The sequence below is a fragment of the Cynocephalus volans genome, chromosome 11 (genome assembly GCF_027409185.1).
Source record: "Cynocephalus volans isolate mCynVol1 chromosome 11, mCynVol1.pri, whole genome shotgun sequence".
Classification (NCBI taxonomy): Eukaryota; Metazoa; Chordata; class Mammalia; order Dermoptera; family Cynocephalidae; genus Cynocephalus; species Cynocephalus volans.
Genome location: NC_084470.1, coordinates 91,243,795 through 91,263,356, shown reverse-complemented (window position 1 = coordinate 91,263,356; position 19,562 = coordinate 91,243,795). Strand labels below are relative to the sequence as shown.

Here is a 19,562-nt window from a genome sequence, read left to right as displayed (position 1 = left end):
GTGACCTTGGTTTTACGAGCATGTGCTCTTCAAAGTGAGCTAACCAGCTACAAAGCACTCTTTACTTGCTCTTACAGTTTGTGAGAAATCAGATGTAATTCTTGTTTTTTTTCAGGATTTTTTTCTTTATCTTTGATATTCTGTAGTTTGAATATGATATGCTAAGATATAGGATTTTTATTGTTTTTTTTTTTTTTTTTTGCATTTATCCTTTCTGGATGAATGGTTGTGTGTCTAACATTAATCTGGAGAAATTCTCAGTCATTATTGCTTCAAATATTTGTTCCTCTCACTCTTTCTTCTCCTTCTGGTATTCCAATTATATGTATGTTACATCTTTTATAGCTGTCCCACAGTTCCTGGATATTTTCTTCCATTTTTCCATTCTTGTATCTCTTTGCTTCTCAGTTTTGGAGATTTCTATTGACATATTCTCAAGCTCAGATTTTTTTCTTCAACCATGTCCAGTCTATTAATGAGCCCATCAAAGGCATTCTTCATTTCTGTTATAGTGTTTTTTGAATTCTGGCATTTCTTTTTGATTCTTTCTTAAAATTTCCACCTCTCTGTTTATCTGTTCTTACATGTTTTCTAGTTTTTCCATTAGAGCCCTTAATTATTAATAATATTCTTTAAAATTCCTGGTCTGATACTTCCAACATCCTTGCTATATCTGACTCTGGTTCTGGTGCTCGCTCAGTTTTTTCAAATTGTGTTTTTTGTCTTTTAGAATACCTTGCAATTTTTTCTTAGTAGCTGGAAATGATGTACTGGGTAAAAGGAACAGCAGTAAATAGGCCTTTAGCGTTGTGGTGGTAAGGTGTGGGAGGGAGGAAGTGTTCTCAGCTCTTTTTTTTTTGGCGGCTGGCTGGGATGGGGCTCTGAACCTGACCTTGGTGCTACCAACACCGTGCTGTAACCAACTGAGCTGACCAGCTGAGGTCTCAGTCTTTTCGTGAGCCCTACTCCCAGGCTGTGAACTTCACAAATTCTTCTCAGTTTCCCCCTCCTTAGAGAGGATTGGAGTTGTGTGTTTCCCTGTCCCCAGATCAGCTGGGCCCTGTTAAAACTCCAACAAGTTAGGCTCTGGTAAAATAGTTATTCTGGAGGGCAGGCCTTGTTAAAAATGGAGTGCTCTGGGCCGATCCCGTGGCGCACTTGGTAGAGTGCTGCGCTGGGAGCGTGGCAACGCTCCCGCCACGGGTTCGGATCCTATATAAGAATGACTGGTGCACTCACTGGCTGAGTGCCGGTCACGAAAAAAAAAAACGACAAAAAATGGAGTGCTCTGACTTATTTCAAAATGGTTACTTTTTTCCTCCCCCTTCCTGGAAGAACTAGGAGCTTTTTCTCCAAAACTCACTTTGAGAACCTGGTAGAACTCCTGGAGCTAAAACTCACAAAAGTGTGAAGACCTCCCATGACAGGGCCCCCCTGAAGTTTTTAACTTTCAGACTTGTCCACACTGAGCCTCCAGCAATTTGTCAATGATGGTTCAGGTTTTCCTACTCTGGCTCTAGTTCCAGCACAGGTTTCTTCTCTGGTTCCCATGGAGGTTTTAGCTCTGGTAAGTTGTGTTTATACCTGTGTGTCTCTCCAGTTTGGGGGCAGCAGTTGTCTCATGACCTCACTTCTCTGATGTATCTGACAAGACTTGTTGATATTTCAGTTTGTCTAGCTTTTTACTTGTTAGGACAGAGGGGCAATTTCCAAGCCCTTTCCATGCTGAATCAGATCAGTCCCCTCTATTCCTCTTTGCTTCTCAGGAGAATTTAAACTGTTGCCTGTTTTATCCTTTTTATAATGTGATTCTTCATTTTTCCTCCTGGGGTAATGTTACTGAGGCCGGCAAGACTTATTGCCTGGATATGTATGCCACTGAAATCATACTAGCATCTTTTCCTCCTCAGCTAAACTGAATTTTTCTTAATGAGGTCCCTTAACTCAGCTGAATTTGGGCTACTAGTAAATTAGCTACCAATAAGGTACCATTTTCTTAGTCACGTCTGCTTTTTCTTTGACTGGGAGAACATTTTACACTGCCTTGAGTGTGGCGAATTTAGTTTTTGCCTATTTCCTGCTTAAATCATTAGAACTTATTACACTGAATTGTTCTGTAATTGCCTCACTACTTTGATAGTTTCCCTTATACACTGTTCTTCTCTTAGTGTCCACCACAAAAGTGCTTGTTAAATGTGGGGTGGTGGACATCATATACAGAGTTAGGATGTAGAAGTCTCTAAATTGTTAACCTGGGTATATATTATTTCTTGACATGTATATATCTTATTTCAAAACTTATGTTTTCAAATGGTAAGTAGTAGAGATATCTGGCATGTTTATATAATAACCAGCCCAGGTCTTGCATGTGTGTTTCCTATGTTTTATAGATGCAGGACACAGAAAGTGATGTATACTGCTTATAGAGTTGTGACTTCTGAGAGACTCATTACATTTGATTTGTTTCCCTTTCCTAAAAATGCTGTTTTATTACATGTGTAAATGTGCATAAAGTAGAGGTACTGGAAATTTAAGATTATAATGATGTAATGATACACCTTAGGTGATGGAAATAGTCTACAGCATGAGTCAGATTTTGTTAGAAGTCCAATTCTATATTATTAGTATAGCTTAATTAACTTATGCATTTTGTGTTTTTGCAGACTGTTCTCTCTGCATAAGAAAATTTCTGTCTTATAAAACTCAATGTCCAACTTGTTGTGTGGTGAGTTTTTGTTCCCCCCCCCCTTTTTTTTAACTTATTGATACAAATATTTCTGCTTCAGATATATATAAAAGCCTGTGGGAAGTTGTGTAGTTATTGAATTAAGCTATATAAAAGATATTTTTAGAAAGAACCTCTAAAGTGCATATAAGGAGAACTGGGCTTGGTTCAATTTTTCATTAAGATTTCTGATAACCTGAATGTATTTTAGGAAGTAGAAACTAATATTAAGATAAAGATACAGTATTCTTTTAATTCTTATGATCCATGTTTTTATGGCTTCTAATTTTTTAAATAATTTTTTGCCTTTGGTGGAAATTCTGATGGTAGGATTATTTATTTGCAGAGAACTGATATAAATATTTGTGCAGAAGGCAAAGATTTATGGCTGTTGGGCCTAATCCATCTTTACTGGTCTCTTACCTCTTTCCCAAACCAGACCCTCAGAGAAAACACTAAGAAATTTGTTATTGTTTCTGAAACTTTTTAAGTAGTGGGGACGGGTGGAAAAGTATATTAAAAGGGAAATTAAACATAAATGGGAATAAAGAAAGTAGAGACAGTGAGATCTAACAAAAAGGACACTAAGACTAGTTGAAAGGTTTGACTAGTCTGGCCTCTCTGGTAGGTTCATGGTGTCCAGATATCACAGAACTTGTCGGAACTATTTCCCTTTGTAAGAAATGGTGCAGTTTGGCTCCCAAGTCTCAGATTTTTACAACTATGCTACACTGCCTTTGTTAAGGTGGTATCATCACTGAGATAAACTGTACACCATTCGTGCTGAATAAGTACTAGATTTATCAATTTTCCTTTGCATTCCTGAAAACTAATCTTATTTTTAGATTCTCTTTGAACACTTACTGCTTCTCCCAATGTTATTACTTCAAAGGGTATCCTTCTGTTTTTCAGGAGAAATTTTTGGGAAAGCTAAGTGCTGGCATTTTCAAGAAAGATTCTTGCTCATATTAGGTTTTATCTTAGTACAAAATATACATGAGGGTACTTCAAAAAGTTTGTGGAAAAATAGAATTGAATGATAATATAAATCCTTCCATGAACTTTTTCAAGACCCCTTGTATAATTTTTAACAGATGCCAAAGCATCTGAGAGCTTTTATCAAACTTCTAGTCAGCAGATACTGATTCACTGTTTTAAAATTCCATGTTAGTATGAGATAAATGAAATTTATTTTGAGGCTTTCCTGGAAGATTTAGTGGGATGGAGAACTTCAGGAGGACAGGTCATATATTTTCCAAAACAAGATTATGACAAGTTAATTATTGTTTTTGACCTTTTTCCATCTGTTGTTTTTCTTTTCTAGGCAGTCACAGAGCCGGACCTGAAAAATAACCGTATATTAGATGAACTGGTAAAAAGCTTGAATTTTGCACGGTATGATTTAATTTTGTGACTAACCTTTAACTACTTTTGCCTTTTATATGTGTTCCCTCTTTACTCTGTTCATTTTTGGATTAGGGAATGCAGAGTTGCATACTTTGGAGTAAAAGAAGGGAAGTGGCATAGTCATTATTCACACATGGATAGTCTAGTAGTAATAAAATTTTCTTCCTTAACAGAAATTCTCCTGTTATGATGAATAAGTAAAAGTTAAAGTGCAGAATCGAAGAATTCTTTATTTTGGGGTACTATAAGGATACTCCTGGTTCATCATGTATTTTTCCTCCCCCAACCCTAGAATCAGCCATTTCTCCAAGAGCCCTGGTTCTTTTTATTGGAGAATGGCATTTGGGAACCAGGATCTAGTGCTGGTGTGCTTGTTGCTACTGGGGTGTCATTGTCTAGGCCCTCTCAGTGGACAGAGCTAGGTAACATATGTATGTATAGACACGTATATACTAACCCGTTGTATATACACATATCTATAATTGGTTGTGTCTGTTATATATTAATCTATTAATTCTTAATCTGATTTACTCAGCATGCATAAAATGATGTGCCATGTGAAATATGTTATTGCTTGTATATATAAAGCTCAGACATGTAGCTTTACTTCTTCACTGTCAAATGCATGAATGTGTGAAAGTGAGTTTGGTTACCCAAAGGGATTTAAAAAGGCATGTTTTACCAAACAATGTCTTGAATTATTTTTAATCATGCAAGTCATGCAAGAATTTTTAATAAGAACATACTGTATTTAGATAATAGTCAGGTGCCCATTTGTATATGATTTCCAGGCTTGTGCAAACATTCTTGGAGAAACCTTATGTTTCTCCTAAAAATGTAAACAGATTTTTTCCAACAGAATTGCACATTTATTCATTGGTTTGCATCCTAAAAATGATAAAATTTAGTACTCTGAACTCACCTACTATGGCATTTTAGAAATTGACTGGTTAGATATTTCCTTAAGCAAGGTCATAAAAAGGTGGTATACTTCCTAGATTAAGAAACTTTGAAATTCTCTGATTCTCATAATTAATGTTATTGCTTTTCTTATTTTATAGTTCTTCACCGGTTAGTTTTTGAAGTCTATGAGAGGGTGGAGCCATGTCTTTAGAAAGGAATTTATTGACTATTTGATTTTCTCTGAGATAGTAAATTGTATCCCAAGGCTTATTTTTTTCCTCAGCTGGTACTGAAAGTATTAACAACCTCACTGCTAGGAAAAAAGAAGCATTACAAATAACAGCATCTGTTTGTCGAAGAGAAGTGATCAGTATCTCTAGGTTCACAAACCTCTTAGTAACTTAAAGGAAGGCCTTGGAATGGTTGGGCTCTCCTATTCCCCCTTACCCTTCCAAAATGAATAAGCTATTTAATTATTCATTATAGTGGGGGTGTGGGTGGGAAGCATTCTTTGCAGATTTGGGATGGATTTTATCATCTTCTCTGTTTACCTTCTTGGAGTTGCCATTCTTACTAGCATCAACCTTGTGGTGAACATTTCCTTGGACATTTGTCATGTGTAAAGTGCTGTGGTACTTTATTTGTAAGATTAGTGGGGATGCAATGCAAGCCAATCAATTTCATTACTTGTTTGAACTCTGGTTTAAGATCGATGAGGGAGGAACTTTTAATCTTATGACTAAAATGTAAGATATCTATATTGTTTGTTGATTTCATTTCTTTTTGTCTTCTCCATCTGTCATTGCCACTTTATGTGCCATTATAATTTTTAAAAATTTAATATTCTACATTGAATAATAAAAAGATATTGGAAATAGTTTCAGAAGTTTTCAAGTATAAGGCTGACATGCAGCTCTTACATTTTCTTCTGACTCTTCGCCTTTTATTTTCAAAGAACACCCTTTTTTTCCTTGATTCTGTTTTATTTAAAATATTTTTAAAAACCTCCTGTGTGGAACAAAAATTTTGTGTTTTTTTGGTGGCTGGCCAGTATAGGGATCCAAACCTGTGACCTCGATGTTATAAGGCTGTGCTCTAACTAACTGAGCTAACTGGCCAGCCTCCTAAATTTAGGTAGAATATTTTTGTCTAAGTGAAACATCATTCTTGACCAGAAAATAAACAATTGTTTCTCTGTTTATGCTTAGCAGCCAGTTTCCATCTTTATCATTATTTTTATGAATCAACACTATTGAGTGTCATTTACTGCTTTGTCAGTTTTTCTCCAAGTACTCTTAAAAATTTAAATATTTTAGGAGACAGTCTTAGTATATAATTCCCTTAGTATCTCACAAAGAGCTTGTAGAATATAATTTCACCTGTTCTTGTGGTATAGGCTTTGGATTTAGGCAGAACTGGGCTCTAGTTCTGGCCCTACTAGTTCTCATGTGATCAAGACATTTAACCTCTGGCCTCTTATCCTCATCGTAAAAATGGGAATAATACTGTTGATACCTTGAGGGATTGTTGTAAGGATTAGAAATGAAGAATTACAGTAAAAGATATCTAGCATAGTACCTGGAACAAAGCAACCTAAGAAAAATCCCTATTATTATTATTATTAATCTATATTTTGTATATGTTTAGTATTGTGTTACCCTCTTATACATTGACACTCTAAGGTGCTAGTAAGAATTTGTACTTGGGTAGGCCTCTTCCTGTTTAACCAAATGGTTCTAGACTGCTGTTTGCATGTTTTGGATCAGAACAAGCATTGCAGGGACTTTCACTAATTACTGAAGTCTGTGGACTTGATTGCAATAGTTGTTATGATCTACCCAAAGGCCTCTTTTGACACTAGATTCTTAGTAACATTCTGAAGAGGTAAGGTTATTGTATAATTAACAAATGAGCAAGATTTTCTTATACTTTCTTGAGTCACAGTTATTTATTTTTTTTCTTTTTTGGCAGCTGGCCAGTATGGAGATCTGAACCCTTGAGTCACAGTTAATTGTTCAGAGCAAGAAACCATGTGGAGAGAAATGTATTGGATTAAATGTCTGGGTATCTGGGATCTAATCTGAGTGCACTTCCTAACTAGCTAGGTAACCTTGAGCAAGTCAGTAAACTTCTTTGGGAGTTTATTTATCCATTTGTAAAATTGAGTATATTGATTTACCTTTGAGGGTCTCTCCAGTTCTGAAAGTCCATAAATTCATCCAACAGATATCTAAGTTCCTGTGATGAGTGCTGTTAGGCATTGTAAGACCAGCCCACTTTAATATAAATTCAAAGAGGCTATGGGAGTTAAGGGAAAATTATCAATTCAATTTAACTCTAAGCATCAATTTTGGAATTGGTATTTTCATTCTGCTCATTTTTAAGATATATGAATTATCATAAATAATCTCATGGTTTTAAATGACATTTGTACATTCCAAGCCAGTGTCAGCTTACATTACTGTTAACACTTCCTAATGGTTGTCTTTCTGCTTTTGCCGTCTTACAGTCCTGGAGGATTACTTTAAAATAAAAAGTCAGATTATGCTTAAAACTGTCCAGTGGTGGTTCCCATCTCATTTGAAGAAAAAGCCTAAGTCCCCTCAGTGAGAGTCCTCTGATCCCTACAGAATCTTGCTCCCTCTCAGATTTTATCTCCTACTGGCCTTCTTTCTGTTTCTCATACACGTTAATTGCACTCTGACCCTAGAGACTTTGTACTTGCTGTTATTTCTAGGTGAAACAGTATTTCCCCCAGAAAGCCACGTGGTTTAGTCTTCCACTTTCGTTTCTCATAGGTCATCTCAGTGAGATCTTCTCTGACTATCTTATAAAGGGTATCAAGCTCATCCTCTCCTCATACCTGGCTTCATTTTAAAAAATAACACTTTTCATGTATGTTGTGTGTATGTCTATTCTCTCTTCCCTTACTATAGTGTAAGCTTCATGAGGACAGACACTTTATTTTGATCTCTGTTATATTTCTCTACCAAGAGTAGCTGGTGTTTGAATAAATTAATGAATTTTAATTTTAGCATGGGGGATAATTTTATCATAGCAATGGTGTTACTATCTGCCACAGTCTTTATTGGCATGTACTGAAGCAGGAGAGCAAATTAGTAAAATTAAATTAATCAGAATTGTTAATAAAAGCAAAATTAGTTATCTCCAGGGTAGCCACTTTAGCCAAAAAGGACTACCCCTGTGTAGTATGAAAGTGTTTCATCAGTGACAGTTTTATGTATTAGTTGAATAGTGTGTTCATTACTTTGTCATAATTAGATGAAAGCTTTTCTTAGAACCTTCTTTGTACCAAATTCAGACCCTGGAAGAGACTATTAATGATTGTGGCTCTGTAATTTTATTTTATTTGTTTCCTCCCAAGACTAAGATCTTTAAGTTTTTCTTTTAACTTTCCTCCTACTTAGCTTTTGTTTATTTTCAAACTTTTTATTGTAGAAAAAGTTCAAACATATACAAAAGTAGAGAAAATAGTATGATGCCCCCCCACCCCCACCCTCCATGCACCTATCCCCTAACTTAAACATTTATCAGCTCAGGGACAATCTTGATTCTTACATACATCTACTCACCCTCCCTCAATCTTTACTATTCATTTAGAAATATTGGATATACCCATTAGTCTCAGGACATAATTAAAAGTTCAAAGCATTCAGATTATGGCTGGCAATTAAATATGATATGAAGCAGGACATCTTGATGCAAATAGGGTTTTTGTGAATATCTATAAAACTGTGAGTCAGATTAAAATAATTGCTGCTTTGTCTGTTTCTGTGTTATTTCCTGTCCAGTGAAGCAACTAACTAACCGACCCTAGGCCAATAGACAAAGGGAAATTCAATCAAATAATAAATCGTTATGGTGATAGAGTTTGGATGTGTTGTCCCCCCAAAACTTGTGTGGAAATCTGATCCCCAATGTGGCAGTGTTGGGAGCTGTTTGAGTCCTAGGGGTGGATCCCTCACGAATGGATTAATGCTGTCCCTGGGGTGTAGGGGTAGTGAATGAGTTCTCGCTCTATTAGTTCCTGCTAGAGCTGGTTGTTTAAATGACCCTGGCACATTCTCTCTCTCTCTCTCTCTCTCTCTCTCGCTTGTTCGCTCGCTCGCTCTTGCCATGTGATCTGCTTGTACCCACTGGCTGCCTGCCACTTTCTGCCATGAGTATAAGCAGCCTGAAGCCCACACCAGATGTAGCTGTCCCAGAATCGTAAGCCAAATAAACCTCTGTTCTTTATAAATTACTCAGTCTCAGGTATTCTGTTATAGTAATGCAAAACAATAGCCAAGATATAGAACCAACCTAAAAGTCTATCAATAGATGATTGGATCAGGAAACTGGTATATATACACTATGGGATACTACTCTGCCATAAAAAAGAATGAAATACTCCCATTTGCAACAACATGGATGAACCTGGAGAAACTTATGTTGAGTGAAACAAGCAAAGCTCAGAGGGATAAATACTACATGTGCTCACTCATGTGAGAGCTAAGAGAGAAAGGAAGGAAATAAAGAAAGACCACAGTAGTGCCATGATCCAACAGAGGGAGGGAACATTCCTAGGGCTACAAATTGGAGTGGAGGGGAGAGGAGGAGGGGGAGGGAGGTTGGGGGATAATTGGGAGGGGACAAAGGGTACAAAAGTAATTTCTGGTAATGGGTATGCCTCCAATATGAATCTGGCCCTCACATCATGGGCAGGAGGGGGGACAATTAGCTTTGTATCTCATGAATATTCTTAATTTTAAAAAAATGGCCTAATACATATGGTAAACATTTTATCTTTTTCTATGAGTCTTTCAATTTCAGGTGATAATATGTGGATACTTTTTTCTTGTTGATAGACATTTCCTTTTTGATACACATTTGGGTTGTTTCCAGTTTTTGTCCATTATGAATATAGCTGCTGTGAACATTTTTGTGCATGTCTTTTGGTGTATATTTTTCTTGGCATATATCTAGGTGTGATTGCTAGTACATAGGGTAGGCATTCATTTATTTGTTGGTGTCCTCAAAGCTAGCTTCCAAATTATTAGAATCAATTACACTCCCAGTAGCAAAATTTTGCTGTCCTGAGTCCCTGGGCAGCAAAATGAGAGTTTCAGTTGCTCCATATACTCACCAACATTTGGTATTGTCTTTTTAATTTTAGCTTTTCTGATTAGTATATCAATGAGCTTTTTAAAATTATAATTATTTTTTTTACTATTTCTTGATTTTTTTTTTAAAAACTGTGGTAAAATTTTACATATATGCAATACATATAGCAGGTTTGCATTTTGAACATTGAATTTTGATAAATGCATACATCTATGTAATTACCATCACAATCTAGAGGACTTCCCATCACAACAGAAAGTTCCCTTATTATGTTTGTAGTCAATTCCCACCCCCACAGGCAACCACCATTCAGTTTTCTGTTATCACAGATTGTTCTTAAACTTTATGTAAATGGAGTCACACAATATATATTTACTCTTTTCTTTCATTTCATGTGCTGATTCTGTTATTTATCAATATTGTTGCATTTATTGGTATTCATTCTTTTTTAATTGCTAAATAGCATTTCATTGTATGAATATAACTAATTTGTCCGTTCATCTACTATATTAGTCAGTTTTGTGTTGCTATAACAGAAATACCTGAGATTGGGTAATTTATAAAGGTAAGAGGTTTATTTGGCTTACGATTCTGGGACAGCTGCATCTGGCATGGGCCTCAGACTGCTTCCACTCATGGCGGAAAAATGGCAGGCAGCCAGTGGGTACAGGCAGATCACATGGCAAGAGGAAGTAAGAGAGACAGGAGGTGCCAGGGTCCTATAAACAACAAGTTCTCACAGGGACTCAGTGCGAGAACTCACTCATTGCTCCCCACTCCCCGGGGAGAGCATTAATTCATTCGTAACAGATCTGCCCCCATGACTCAATCAGTTTCCAACACTGCCATATTGGGGATCAAATTTTTTTTTTATTAAAATTTATTTTATTTATTGAGTCAAAATTGATTATACATATTTTGGGGGTTGAACATTGAGATATGTTGATTAAATCAATATTACTAGTATATATATTGTTACAAATCATAATTATTCTTTATGCCCCTTGTCCAACGTCTCCCCCTCCCCGCCAATTGCCCTATATTTCTTCTCTCCTTCTGAAAGAATAATGGTTACTCTGTTAACTTGTTGCCTAGATGATCTGTCCAATGCTGAGAGATGTGATCAGCTCCCCCAATATTACCATAGAGCAGGTGCTTCTTCTGTCACTCTGGAATGGGTTTTGTGGAAAGAGACATCCTCTTCTTTTCTTTGTTTCTGCTGGTGACTCTTCTTGTGTGATTGCACTCCAGTGGTTGGTGGACCGTCTGCGTGGTGGCTGTGGTGTCTAGCCACTTTTGCAGCAGCCATGGTTATTGTGGTGGCTGTGGTGGGCCAACCATGTGGAGGTGCTGTTTTTGGCATGCTCCTTGGCACTGGTGGTATGCCTGGTTGTGGGGTGTGTTTGGTCCCCTTCTCCATGCCTCTGGTCCCTAGTGAGGCCCCAAGGTGATAGCACTATGTGCCTGGTTGTGGGAGAGGGGTCCAGTCCCCTTCTCCATGTCCCGAGTCCCTGGGCAGGCCCTGAGGTACTGGCGCAGTGTGCCTGGTTGTGGGAGGAGGGTCTGGTCCCCTTCTCCATGCCTCAGGTACCCAGGTGGGCCCCGAGGTGCTGGCGTTTTGTGTCTGGTGTTGGAGGAGGGTCCAGTCCCTTTCTACATGCCTCTGGGCCGGGCGGGCCCCGAGGTGCTGGCACGGTGTCCCTGGTTGGGGGAGAGAGGTCCAGTCCCCTTCTCCTTGCCTCGGGTCCCTGGGTGGGCCCCGAGGTACTGGCATGGTGTGCCTTGTTGTAGGAGGAGGGTCTGGTTCCTGGCTCTGTGCCTCAGGTCACTGGGTGGGACCCAAGGCGCTGGCTTGGTGGGCCTGGTTGTGGGAGAGAGGTCCAGTCACCTTCTCCATGCCCCGGGTCACTGGGTGGGCCCCAATGTGCTGACTCAGTGTGCCTGGTTGTGGGAGGGTGGTCTTGTCCTCTTCTCCATGCCTCAGGTCCCTGGGCAGGCCCTGAGGCACTGGCATGGTGTGCCTGGTTGTGGGAGGGAGGTCCGGTCCCCTTCTCTGTGCCCCAGGTCCCTGGGTGGGCTCTGAGGTGCTGGCATGTTGTGCCTGGTTGTGGAAGGGTGATCTGGTCCCCAACTCCATACCCTGGGTCCTTGGGTGAGCCCCAAGATGCTGGTTCAGCATGCCTGGTTGTGGGAGAGAGGTCCGGTCCCCTTCTCCTTGCCTCGGGTCCCTGGGCAGGCCCCAAGGTGCTGGCGTGGTGTGCCTGGTTGTGGGAGGGGGGTCCAGTCCCCTTCTCCATGCTTCGGGTCCCCAGGCTGGCCCCGAGGCACTGGTGTAGTTTGCCTGGAAGTAGGAATGGGGTCTGGTTCCCAGATCCAAGCCTCCAGTTCCCAGGCAGGCCCCAAGGTGCTGGTGTTGTGCCTGGCCCAGAACTAATTTCTTGTCCTTTGCTTCTAACACGGGGGAACTTCCTGTGGGAACTAGTACTTGAGCTGTGTGGTTGTTTAAATTGCTACTTTGCTGCTGTTTCCCTAGGGAAGGCTTTTTGAGCAGCTCAGGATTTATTGGTTGACCTTATAGGTACTTCCGGCTCTCCAGAGGTCCGGTGGATCTGTGTTCTGTAGGATCTCTGATCTGGGCCTAAGTTTTTTCATCAAACTGCACCCCATGCAATTCTGCATTTCTGACCAGTCTCCTCTGAGTGGTCCTGTGCTGATTGGGGGGCAGATCAGCTGTCCTTGCTGTGTCCCACTGTTCCTCTGGTGGGCAAGTCTCCCCCACCACCCGTGCTGCAAACACTTCCCATGGGATGGGCCCTGCACCGGTCCATTGCAATGACTCACCAGCCTCTGAGTGGCTCCCTTTTTTCAGTTGTTCTGGCTCCTCGCTCCTGCATGGGTCCACGTGAACCCTATTAGCGGTCTTGCTGTCCTGGGGGCCGCCAAGGCCCTCTTCTCTCTTGCTGCCTCCAAGTAACTCCATCTGAAGGGCACAGCTGCAGCTTCTGCTGCCTCCTGCTCCATGTGCTTATCACCTCGAGCCTTAAAGCAGTCGCAGCCTGAAATGCTCAGAGCAGCTTTTTCTTTCTCTCATTGTAGTTTCTCCCACCTTCATGAACTCCGTAGGTCTCTCCCCTTCTTCCCCTGAGCTCCAGTGGCCCTGGCTTGGCTGATGTTACATTTTTATAGTTGTAAATTTGGTTGATTTGTGGGAGAGAGTGACGCTGCAGACCGTCTATTCCACCATCTTGATTGGATCTCGGGGATCAAATTTCCACATGAGTTTTGGAAGGGACAGCACATCCAAACTCCATCATCTATTGATGGATTTTTTTCTAAATGTTTAATTTTATTCATTCAAATGCACACTAATAAATATCATAAGATTCATGTTAAAGATGATACATTTTATTACATAATTAAAAAGTTGATAAGCAAATCTTTAATCTCTTGTGTTTCATTGAATATGCTAAGTAAATAACATTTGAGGGAAAACTTTTGAGGCAACTTTTGAGGCAACTTTTCAGGTTTTAACTATAGCAAACTGTCTTAGTTTGGCTGCCATAACAAAGTACCAAAGGCTGAGTGGCTTATAAACAGGAATTTATTTTTCACAATTCTGGAGGCTAGAAGCCTGAGATCAAGGTGCCAACACAGTCGCTTCTGGTGGGGGACCTCTTCTAAGTTGCAGAATGCTGACTTCTCATTGTGTCCTCACATGGCAGGAAAGAGAGTGGAGAGCTCTCTGGTGCCCCTTTTATGAGGGCACTAATCTCATTAGTGAGGGCTCCATGCTCATGACCTAATTGCCTCCCAAGTCCCCATCTCCTTATACCATCACATTTGGTGCTTGGACTTTTTTTTTTTTTTGGAAAGGAAGAAGTAAAACTGTCTTTATTCACAAACAACATAATCATCTAAGTGGAAAATTCTAAGAGTACTATTATTATTATTATTATTTTGCCATAAAACAAGTCTTTAATACATTTTAAAAGACTAAGATCATAGAAAATATGTTCTCTGACCACAATAGCAGAAGGAAATTTAGAAAACTCACAAATGTGCGGAAATTAAACAAAACTCTCCTAAATAAACAATGGGTAAGAAGAAAATCCCAGGGAAATTAGAGAGTACTTTGAGGTAAAAATCAAAGCACAACATATCAAAATTTATAAGATGCAGGGCTCATGCAGTGCTTAGAGGAAAATTTCCACTTGTAAACAACTATACTAAAAATAAGAAAAATCTCAAATCAGCAATGTAAATTTGTCTTAAGAAAATAGAAAAAGTAGAGTAAACTAAACCAAAAGCATGAATAAGTAGGAAATAACAAAGATTACAAAAGAAATATATGAAATAGGGAATTAAAAAAACAATAGAGAAAATCAACAAAACAAAAAGTTGATTCTTTAAAAAGATCAACAAAATTTGCAAACCTTTTATCTAAATTGACCATGGGAAAACATGAGAAAAGACTGAAATTACTAGAATCAGAAATAAAGCAGGGACATTATTACGTTGTCATTATGGTATTTTGTGGTGGTAAGATTTAGTTCCTTTCTCTTTCTCTTTGCTTTTTTGTTCTACCAGTGGGTTTTGTTCTTTCTTGTGTAGTCATGGTAGTGATTACCATTTTTCAGGTTCCAAATGCAGTATTTCTTTGAGGATTTCTTGTAGGGCTTGGTCATGTGGTAGTGAACTCCTGCAATTTTTGTTTGTCTGGAAAATACACTATTTTCCCCTCATTTCTGAAGGATAGCCTTGCTGGGTATAGTATTCTTGGCTGGCAGTTTGTTTCTTTTAGTATTTTGAATATATCATCCCATTTCCTTCTGGCCTGTACAATTTCTGTTGAGAAGTCTGCTGTTAGTCTGATGGGGGCTTCCTTATAGGTGACTTGATGCTTTTTACTTGCTTTTTTTTTTTTTTTTTAAATGACCAGTAAGGGGATCTTAACCCCTGACTTGGTGTTGTCATCACCATGCACTCCAAAGTGAGCTAACTGGCCATCCCTATATAAGGATCTGAACCCGTGACCTTGGTGTTATCAGCACTGCACTCTCCCGAGAAAGCCACAGGCTGGCCCCTTTTCTTGCTTCTTTTAAAATTCTCTCTTTATCTTTGAGCTTTGCCAGTTTGATTATCCTGTGTCTTGGAGAGGATCTTTTTGGGTTGAATCTGTTTGGTGAGCTTTGAGTCTCCTGGATCTGAAGGTGTTGTCTCTCCCTATACTTGGGAATTTTTCCATTATTATTTTGTTGAATAGATTTTCCATGCCTTTTCCTTTCTTCTGCACTTCTGGAACACCCATGATTCGAATGTTTGTGTGCTTAAGGTTATCTGCTAGCTCTCTTAGATTTTCTTCCTTTTTTTAAATTCTGTTTTCCTTTTTTTGTCCATCTGGGTTATTTCAAAAAGACTATCTTCAAGATTGGAAATTCTTTCTTCTGCTGCTCTAGCCTGTTGTTTAAGCTATAAGCTGTGTTTTTTATTTCCTTGAGTGAATCTTTCAGTTCCATGAGTCCTGCTACATTCTTTTGTAAGGTATTAGTCTCTTTGTAAATTTCCTCGTTTATATCCTGGATTTTTTTCCTCATTTGTTATGTTGTCTTTCTGAGTCTTCTCATATCTCAGTGAGTTTCCTTAAGATTGTCGCTCAGAATTCCTTTTCAGTCATTTCAAGGGTTTCCTGTTCTACAGGGTCTGGTATTTAAGAATTACTGTATTCTTTTGGTAGTGTCATATATTCTTGGGTTTTCATATTTCTAATATTTCTGTGTTGATGTATTGTCATCTGGCAGAGCATTTGCTTTTTCTGTTACTCTAGAGTGGGCTTTGAAGAGAAAGGTGTCCTCTTTTCCTGGTCTTCCTGATGACTCCCCTTGTGTCAGTGCAGTTGAGTATCTGGTAGGCCATGTGCATGGTGACTGTGGCTATTGCTTTGGCGTGTTTTGGCAGTTGTAATGGTGGCTGTGGTGGGCCACCCATGCAGAAGTGGTGTTTTTAGTGCTTTTTGCCTGCTTCTGGGTTGGGTATGCTGCCCTTGGCTCCTGCCCAGGACCCCAGATGTGCTTGGTTTCTTGCCTGCTTCTGGTTGGGGGATGCTGCCATCGGCTTTTGCCCGTTACCTCAGGTGTGTTCCATTTCTTACCTGCTTCTAGGTGAAGGGGGCCACCCTCGGCCCCTGCCAGGACCTTGGGCATGCTCTGTTTCTTGCCTGCTTCTGGGTGGAGGGGGCCACCCTTGGCCCCTGCCTAGAACCCCAGGCATGCTCTTTTTCTTGCCTGTGTCTGGGCAGAGGGGGCGCTACTGATGGATTTGGATTATGTCCAGTTATGGCTGTTGTGACAAAAGCTGCTCCGAACATTTGTGTATAATCTTAATGTAGACATATATTTTCATTTCTTTTGGATAAATATCTAGGAATGGAATTGCTGAGTTATAGGGTAGTTGTATTTTTAACTTTGTAAGAAATTGGCAAGCAGTTTTCCAATAGAGTTGTACCACATCCATCAGCAGTGTATGGTCATTTCAGTTGCTACGTACACATCCTGGTTAATATTTGGTACTGTCAGTCCTTTTAGTTTCTATCTGTTCAATCCCTAAGCATTCTATTGGATGTGAGATGGTAGCTCATTGTGGTTTTAATTTGCATTTCCAGAAGACTAATGTACCTTTTCATGTGTTTATTGACTATTCTTATATCTTTGAAGTGTCTTCCAGTTTTTTTGTCCAATTTTTATAAATTATATATATATATATTTTTTTAATTTCTGTGTATTTGTGTTCTCTGTGTATTTTGGTCAAATATATGTATTGCAGTTTATTTCTCTCTGTAGCTTGCCTTTTCATTTTTTTAAGAATGCCTTTTGAGGAGCAGATGTTTTAATTTTGATGAAGTCTTTTTTTCCCTCTCTCTCTGATTAGTGCTTTTTGTATCCTGCCTAACAAGTCTTTGCCTATCAAGATTTTTTGATATATTTTCTTCGGAATTATTATTGTTTTAGCTTTTACATTTAGGTATATGAATGTATTCAAGTTGATTTTTGTGTATGATGGAGGTAAGGGTTAAGAGTCATTTTTTTCTCAACAGATATTCAGTTGTTCCAGCACCATTTATTAAAAAGATCCACTAAATTACAGTGGCTTCTTTGTTGTAAATTAAGTGACTGTATATGTATGGGTCTATTACTGGACACATCATGTTCCGTATTCTTTGTTTCTCTTTAGTATGGCAATGTCTTGAATATTGTAGCTGTCTTGTAAGTCCTTAAAATTTGATAGTTTGAGTTCACTAAGTTTTCTGTTCTTTGAGACTGCTGGCATTCTAAAGCCTTTGCATTTCCATATAAGTTTTAGACTGAATATGTAATTTCCACCCCCCAGAGATTGGCTTGTATTTTGATTGGAATTACATTGAATCTATAAATCAGTGTGGGGAAAATGGACATCTTAATGTTGAATCTTCTAGTTCATGGACATGGAATATCTCTTCACTCACTTAGGCTATGTTTTATTTCTCTAAGCAGTGTTTTGTAGTTTTAAGAACATAGGTTTTGCACATTTTTGTTATGTTCATTCCCAGGTATTTAATATTTTTGATGGTATTTTAAGTCATATGTCTTTCAAATTCACTTATTAATTCTAGTTCCTTATAAATTCTTTTGGATTTTCGATTTACATAGTAATTTCATCTGTAAATAAAAAGTTTTTTTTCCAATCTATTGTATCCCCCGTCTTTTTTTTTTTTTTTTTTTGGCCTTTTTACATAGACTAGGATCTCTAGTATGATTTTAAGAAAAATGGTGGTAGTAGACATCTTTGTCTTATTTTCAGTCTTAGTGGGACACATGCAATGTTTCACTAATGACCAATGTTAGCTGTAGGTTTTTTGGATATATCTTTTATCAGATTAAGAAAGTTTCCTTTTATTCCTGGTTTTCTGAGTTTTCATTATGAATGGGTGTTAAATTTTATCAAATGCTTTTTCTGAATTTGTTGAGACGATTATATAGTTTTTCTCCTTTATTTTGCTAATGTGAATTACATTGATTTCTCAAATGTTAAACCAGCCTTGCATTCCTAGAAAAAATTTTGCTTAGTTATGATACATTATATTTTTAAAATTTACATCTAGATTTTATTTGTTAATATTTCATTTTGGATTTTTGTGTTTAAATTTATGAGAGATTATTGAGTGTAATTTTCCTTTCCTATAATGTGCTTGTCTGGTTTTGTTATCAATGCTATGCTGGCTTTAATATAAGTTGGGAAGTATTTTTCCTTTTCTGTTTTATGGATGGTTTCGTGTAATATTGATATTATTTCTTCCTTAAATATTTAATAGAATTCACCACTGAAGCCATTTGGGCCTGAAGTTTTCTTCGAAGGAAGGTTTTTAATCATAGCTAAAATTTCTTTAATAGACAATATGGATGCTAGGTTTTCTGTTTCTTACTTTGTCAGTTTTGATGAATAGCATTTTTCAAGAAATTTGTTCCTTTCATCTAAAATTTTATATTTATTGTTACAAAATGTTCATAATATCCTCTAATTATCTTTTAATTTCTGTAGGTTCTGTAACAATATTGTTTTTTAATTCTTTGTTTTGGTAATTGGTATTTTCATTCTTTTTTTTTTGTTTGTGTAGGGGTTTAATAATTTTGTTAATTTTTTTGAAGAACCACCTTTTGGCTTTGCTTATTTTCTCTTCTATGTCTCTTTTCTTTTTCACTGTTATTATTTCCTTCATTCCTTGAGTTTAGTTTGCTATTCATTTCCTAACCTTTAAAGTTGCAAGCTTAGAATACTGATTTTCAGCTTTCCTATTAATCTATAATTTTCCCTCTAAGGACTGTTTTGGCAAACCGCCATGCTGTCATTTAACTCAGAATATTTTCTAGTTTCCATTGTGATTTGACCTATGGGGTTATTTAGAAATGTGATGCCTAAGTTCTTAACACTTGGAGATTTTCTACTTACCTTTCTGTTATTGAATCTTATGTGAATTTCACAGTGGTGGAATATATGGGTTGATTTTTTTTTTTTTTCCATCAGATTTGGGAAGTACTCAGCCATTGATTTTTCTAATATTGCTTTTTTTTTTTGTCTTTTTCGTGACCGGCACTCAGCCAGTGAGTGCACCGGCCATTCCTATATAGGATCCGAACCCGTGGCGGGAGCGTTGCCGCACTCCCAGCGCCGCACTCTCCCGAGTGCGCCACGGGCTCGGCCCAAATATTGCTTATTTTTTATTCTCTCTTTTTGCTCTTTCTGGGATTCCAGTTATGTCCTATATCTAATACTTTTTTCTTTTTTATTCTTTTTTCTCTCTGTGCTTCAGTTTGGATATTTTCTATTGACTTGCCTTCAAGTTACTAATACTGTCTGCTATTTTACACATCCA

General features: G+C 38.1%; 1 protein-coding gene across 1 annotated transcript in view; it reads left to right on the top strand.

The window, feature by feature from the left end:
- Positions 1 to 19,562, top strand: part of RAD18 (RAD18 E3 ubiquitin protein ligase) — a 115,142-nt gene that overhangs the window by 19,900 nt on the left and 75,680 nt on the right. The window contains exons 3-4 of the mRNA XM_063115055.1: positions 2,664 to 2,725; positions 4,050 to 4,120. Of these exons, the coding sequence (XP_062971125.1) occupies positions 2,664 to 2,725; positions 4,050 to 4,120 (133 nt within the window). The remainder of the gene's footprint in view (positions 1 to 2,663; positions 2,726 to 4,049; positions 4,121 to 19,562) is intronic.